Here is a 6,829-nt window from a genome sequence, read left to right as displayed (position 1 = left end):
GAAACTACCAAATCTAGCTCTCCGCAGTAACGTCCCTTTGGACTCGACAACAACAACAACAAATTTTATTTTTATACCACACTGGAATACAGAAGAAATAAATGTAAACACAGGTTCAGGTCGTGCTCGTGCAGGTAATGCTGGGTATACTCTTTAGCGCCCTCAACTGGCCAAAATTACGATTTTTGGACCTCCAAAAATTCATCCTGTCTTCTCCCCCTCAAAACGTTACTTGGGAGCCCCCTCCCCCCGAGGGAAGAATGTCTACGACTAATCCGGGTGATCCAAGTGCATATATCAGTTTACTTACGTTGATATTCCTGAGTATTGTTTTCCCGATGCAGGAATATTGAGGTTGTCACGGACTAAGTACTTCTCCTTCCCTTGTGAGAATGAAGTGAGATTGCGTGACAAAAGCCAAAAGAAAGTGTGATGCAGCCCCAACAGTCGGAAGTACCTTAATATTAAATCGACCCGGAAATATCATGGAAATATTATTTCTGAGAGTAAACAAAGGAAAAATGTGGTAGCAATCCGTGAAGATTGCATTCCGTAAACGATTTTAAATTCTTTAAAATCAGTAAGCGAGCATAAGTTGCGGAGGAATGCTCGTGCGAAAACTGAGAAGTGGATCTTTCCCAATCGAAAATTAGCACGGGAAAGTTATTATCTATTAAACGCGTTAAATGCCTTTATTTCACTTAATTGATTTAACTTTTTACGAGAACTGCGCCGCGAGGAGATATAGCAAATCCGATTTAGTGACTCACTGGGTTTTGTCCTCGTTCATCGATGATTGGTCCAATGATTGGCAGTTGTTAAATTTACCGGAAGTTAACAGCCAATGCGCAAGCGTACTTCACCAAAACAATATGAGATCAACTCAACATGGCGGACTCAGGGGGAATTCGTCGAGATGTTTCGGCTGCTTCTACACCCCAACGGCCTTTCCCAATGAAATTATTTGCCACTTGGGAAGTGGAGAGAACATCGCCGAACTGTGTTCCACGGTAAGTTCATGTTAAACGCGTTCATGTTGGCTTGTATTGGTGCGTGAGAGAACACTTGTACATTCTTAGAAGGGTAGCTACTTTGATAGAGGTTCCTTGAAGTTCTGGTTGTAGTACCTTAACACTGTTATACTGCTTCTTATTCAAAATACTATGCACTCTTCTTATTTTTAGATTATCTGAAAGCTCGAAATAAATTAAAAGCGAGGTGCTGTCCCCGTTCTGTCGTCGGGAACGTCAAATAAAGAAATCTATACCTCGAGCTTTCAATTTTAGTTTATTTGTGCGATATTAAAACATCGTGTCAGTGTTGCGTGGACCTCTTCTATGAACACGTGTTTTTCAGTGAGCCTTTACAATTCCTACGCGTTGCAAGTTTGTTTCGCCGGTGTTTGTTACTTTGGGTTTTTTAGCGTCTAGAATATTTGAGTGGTTAAATTAGATCGATAGCAACGGAAGTGACAATTTTGGTAGCAAAAATGCGCCCTTGACACATTGTGCATCTTAATTTTAATCCTTTGATAGGTAAATTTATTTACCCAAGGCTTTATGATTTTTCTTTGGTTTTGAAATCGAAATCATAGTTGGACAATTTTTGTTTAATGTTTGTCTGTGATCCCTCAGTCCAAGCGAAATTTGATTTTCGTGGTGCATGCTTCCGAGAACAAAAGTAATATCCAAACGAATATTTAAGCGATTAAGCAGTGATTTGTCGTCTTTGGTCCAGATCAGATAAATTTTTTGGCTTTGCTCTGTGTCTGCGCATACACAAACAAGGATAAGCTATATTTTTTGTTATGTTGTGGTTCAAAAGTGTGCCAAATATAGTTCTTGCCTCAAGTGTAAAAATGTAAATTTTTGATTCATATCAATTCACTGCCTCATGAAAAAGGACACAGATATGGCACACTTGGAAACTGCCAAGATCAGCTTTAGTGATCTATGATTATCATTTTTAAACAGCACGTTGATTTTCAACCCTAAGTTTTCTTCTTTGACATGATTGTTCAAGTGTAGTTTGGAGAAAACGGGTTCCAAAGTGTGAAATTGTTTATTCAAATTTTCCAATTTATTATTATCAGTGACAAAAAGAAGCCAGTCAGATTAGGAATTATTCATTTTGTTGTTATAAATTATAATATATCTAAATTAAATGTGCCTACACGAAAAAACGTTCAGGTTTTCCCACAAAAAATAAAATGTTTCAAAGGCCGTATAGTATTTGCTCAAGAAGTGGGATGTACTGATCTGGAGATAGTGAAATCATAAAGTTAAATCTGGAAGATCTGCATGTTACATGCAAATTACTGCCCCCACTTATGTACATCCAGTAGTTTATAATGATTTTCCTATATTAAACATCTGGTTGAGCTTAAGAAAAAAAAGTTTTATTTAATATTTTTTTTTGTAATTAAATATGTGGAGGGGGGGTATTTGTTTTTGTGGAGTGAAAAGAACTGGGTTTTTCATTTATGTGAAAATTTAATATTAATAGTCTTTAGAAATTATCTGTGATCAAATTATCTTTGGCATATCTTGTGTACAGGGCTAAGAATGGGCATTTGTGGGTTTTTTAAAAGGCATTTTTGAAGTTTCATCTCCAAAGCTTTAAAATTTCCATCTCAAAATTACTTTTCTTTCATTTTCCTGTGTCTAAAAATAGTGTTGTTATTGTTCATATAATTGAAAAATGTCATTGATGTATTTGTACATAGCAAGCAGATGTTCCTTGTAGTCTACCGGTATATCAGTTTTCGTTTTTATGCAAAACTTGACTGTGTCTGACAAAAAGTCCGTAAATTAAAGGAAATTAAATTTGATAAAAGAATAGTTTCTAATTGCAAATTTTGTAATGTTCATTTTTTTTTCTAATTTTATGTGCAGCAAACAGATCTGGACATCATGAAACTAAAAATTGCCATTTTGATTGTTTTGAATATATTATTGTTATTTGATATTTCTACCATACGTTGTATTTCACCTTTAGATACTGCAGTGAAATAAAATGTTTTGTGGTCAATATTCTTCCTTAAACACTCTTTCTTCTAATTTGTTTTTCAAATATCAGAACAGTTTTGCAAAAGCAGGAAGAAGTAACAATTTATGAGGCAGCATGCTTCGAATAAAAGTTAGGGTTGTAAATCACTTCAATGCATGTTTTTGTTTCTACCTTCATTCGCTGATTGCAGTGAAATAAAATGTTTTGTGGTCAATATTCTTCCTTAAACACTCTTTCTTCTAATTTGTTTTTCAAATATCAGAACAGTTTTGCAAAAGCAGGAAGAAGTAACAATTTATGAGGCAGCATGCTTCGAATAAAAGTTGGAGTTGTAAATCACTTCAATGCATGTTTTTGTTTCTACCTTCATTCGCTGATTGCCTACCTTCGTTTTACAACTAAGAATAATTTTCTTGTGTGTTATTTATTTTGGAAAATAAAACACATTTACCACTCCAATAAGTTTAAAATAAGGACGTAGTGTTAATCTAGGCCATGAGAAGTCGTACTTTGGTGTTGAAAGATTCATGTACATGTAGAAGAGGATTTAAAACAGTTTTTTTTATTAGCACTTTTTTTTTCATGCAGTTAAATGCAATTTAACTAAGTTAACAGCAAAGAAAAAGCCAGCATTCATCAGGCGGTCAGTGGCTCTTGGAGGTTAGCTCATGGGCAGTGCACCGCATTGTGGTTAGCGTGTTTGAGCTTGGCAAAGCATAGTGGTTTTTCTGTGGAGTTTCTAGTTGGTTCTGGGTGACTATGTGTGGGGGCTCGTGGCTGAGTTATGGGGTTGCCAGCCGTGGGAGCGAGTTACAGTCTAGGGACCAGCTGGTTACAGTGGAGGCCCCTGGACTTCCTGGGCACCCTTCTTCCACTCAGCTTGATGCAGTTGTTAAAAAGAAATTTTATGCTAGCAGATTGCAAAGTTCTGGATGGGCAGAGTCCATTTTTTGAGGAAAGCCATGATAGTGGTTATTAATTTAAAATGTTTTTTCACATCTCAATTAGTGAAAGACGAAAAATAATGGGTAATGCTTGACGTGGTACATCACATACAGTATATGTGACGGCTACTCAAAACACACAAAAAAAGAAAAGGATACAAACTTACTGTAGGGGTAATTACTATATAAGAGCTGGCATACATGTCGCCACAGCTAGTTGCCACCTAACAATTCTTGGAGTCACATTTTAAAATCTCTTTAAGTGTCATTTCAACATTTTTAAAGGCCAATAAGTCTCAGGCTTATAGAGAAAAATGCTAGTCTTGCAATCTCACAGGGACTTGAATTTAGTGGCCAGTTGTCACCCTTATTTAAATAAGATAGCTAGGATTCGATATGCCTGGGACCTACTTCATGTAGATTGATAGGATTTTTTTTTTCAGTCAGAAGAACAGGCAAAATCCAAATTCTTCCAACAGGAATCAAACCTATATGTACGACCTTCTAATTCCCTGCCAATGTTTGAATGCTCTACCACTGAGCTACAGGAGACTTCAGTTTCAGTTTATTTATTTATTTATTTTTTGCCATTATTCTTGCACATCATTACAAGATAAATGTAATTCAATTTAAAATATAAAAGATAAATAAATAACAAAAGAGAGAGTTCTAAACATATGGTGAGGATGCCCGTACATGTAGAGAAACCATTGAGAAACCAGACTCATGGGAGCTTGACCATTAATTTAGGTTCATGTAACAAACATCCTTCATACTGCTAGGATTTGAATGTTGACGAGACAGTGGTATATGTGAAAGAAATGTGGTGTTATGTTTTAAGCCTGGTGAATAAATGTTTGATGTATGACACAGGCATAGTCAGGAAAAGAAAATCTGTATTCCCTGAACACAAGTCAAATCTGTGCCCCTTCAATATTACTAGTTTGGAAGCTCTACCACTGAGCTACAGGAGACTTGTGGGAACTACACTTTAGGCCATTAAACTACTAGGTTCATGGGACAAACATCCTGCATGATGTACTGCTAGCGTTGGAATGTTGATGAGTGGTTTATGTGAAAGAAACGTGATGTTATTCTTTTAAGCCTGGTGAATAAATTATTTTTTCAGTCAGTGATGCAACATGTAGATTGTGTTTTACATTTAGATATTATTTAACCCTCTCTAGACTTTTAGGAGGGGATACATTTGCATTACATTTGCTTCAAATTTGGTACGATGTTTTGTAGAGGCTTACTTTTTAACCCTCTCAACTTTTTGGATGTGTTACGTTAACTCCTCACATTTTGCTGTCATAGGTTTAAAAATAAATTCTTGCTAAAGGTTATGGCTGGAGGTACAATATACCCTCTCCCCTCTCCTCTCTTTTCCTCGTCTCTCCCCCCTCCTCCCTAAGAAGACCAGTTTGCATTGGGTTAAACATTAATTTTATTGATTACAACTGTTAATTATTAATTACGATAAAACCCAAAACTTCTAACATTCAGACTCCGAACCATGATGCTGACCAGACTGGGTCGGATTTGGTCAAAAATTAATTTTAGGTAATGGATCTGTAGAATGTGAAAACTTCTCGTTACTTAATTTCCTGATGCTTTTTTGTTACCAGACTAGTATGGTAATGGTAACATGTGAGTATCAATTCATTTGATACCTTAACTGAAACATGAACACTTCTTTCTTAGACTTTGCACCATGACGCTGACCAGACTGGAAATATTAAAGGCCTTAGAGCCTAACTTGAGTGAAGTCATCATTTCTGTGTCCATGCAGGTAAATTAATTTCAAATCATTTAATGTTAAGGTTCAGTTGAATTTCTTCTTCTTTCAATACTAGAAATGTTGTTGAGTAAGATTTAAATTGTGTTGCGGAGCAAATATTTTTGTGTTCTAGCTATGTATGATTATTAATAATAAATGTTGGTAGCATGACTAATTAAGCAATGTTTTGTCTCTTCACAGAGTTCCCGCAGGATTTTAAGATCCAATGAAATTGTTCTTCCATCCTCGGGTTTGATTGACACAGAGCTGGATTTGTCTTTTTCACTTCAGGTTAGACAGCAGTTATTTAATTATAAGTAAAAATTGAAATAATACAACAACTCTGCCAGGGTAGTAAGTGTTTTTAATTTAAGAACCTTTTATCTCTAAACAACAGTGTGAAAGTTGGAATGTTGGGGCAAACACTTGGGATTGGGATTAAGGGGAGGTGAGAAGATAAAATCTCCCTGTTTCTCCCAGCATTTTATGCCTGTTTTGAACATCGTTCACCTGGACCAAAAGTGGAAAAAACTGATTAAATTAATACACAGAACAACCATGAACATACTCACGCTGCAAGCTTATAATAAACAACGTAGAACAGTAATTATTGCGGGGCTTATTTTTAACTAAGCAGGGTCCGAAATTAACTTTTTTAGGTAGGCGCCAAGTGGCGACTGAAATTTTTTATTCAGTCGCCAGATGGAAAAATGTGGTCGCCAAAAAGCAGAAAAAAAACGTGTCAATAAAATTTTTCATTCGCAGCGAAACACAAACCCAAATTTTTGGTAGCCAGATGGAAAATTCTGGTCGCCAATTTTTCTTTTAAGAATCAGAACGAAGAGAACGCGTTTGCGTTTGGGGCCGCAATGGCGATTTATACACCTTCCACTGAAAAAACCACGACGAATGAATCGAATGCCGGCTATATACGCAGTTTCATAAGACTGCTAAATGTTTTAAGTCAACTTTATACCTTCTCTTGTCTCTACCTTTTGGAGAAGAGAGGAAACCAATTGAAAAACTGCCGGTTGGTTCTTTGCTCTATGTTCAAAACCGTAAACGATCTTTCCTTTCGCGTTCTGTCAAGACGATC

The 6,829-nt window shown here is 36.2% G+C and overlaps 1 protein-coding gene across 2 annotated transcripts in view; it reads left to right on the top strand.

The window, feature by feature from the left end:
* The first annotated feature begins 865 nt into the window (after window positions 1-865).
* LOC146454311 (phosphofurin acidic cluster sorting protein 2-like) overlaps window positions 866-6,829 on the top strand; it is a 30,196-nt gene continuing 24,232 nt past the window's right edge. For both annotated transcript variants that reach the window (XM_085095602.1, XM_085095601.1), the window contains exons 1-3: window positions 866-1,010; window positions 5,658-5,745; window positions 5,935-6,024. In XM_085095602.1, coding sequence (XP_084951728.1) covers window positions 889-1,010; window positions 5,658-5,745; window positions 5,935-6,024 — 300 coding nt within the window. In that variant the 5' untranslated portion in view covers window positions 866-888. The remainder of the gene's footprint in view (window positions 1,011-5,657; window positions 5,746-5,934; window positions 6,025-6,829) is intronic.

This window comes from Pavona decussata, unplaced genomic scaffold (assembly GCF_977016875.1).
Source record: "Pavona decussata unplaced genomic scaffold, jaPavDecu1.1 SCAFFOLD_303, whole genome shotgun sequence".
NCBI classification, from domain to species: domain Eukaryota; kingdom Metazoa; phylum Cnidaria; class Anthozoa; order Scleractinia; family Agariciidae; genus Pavona; species Pavona decussata.
Note: the sequence above shows the minus strand (reverse complement) of the source record. Positions and strands in the feature narration are given on the sequence as shown.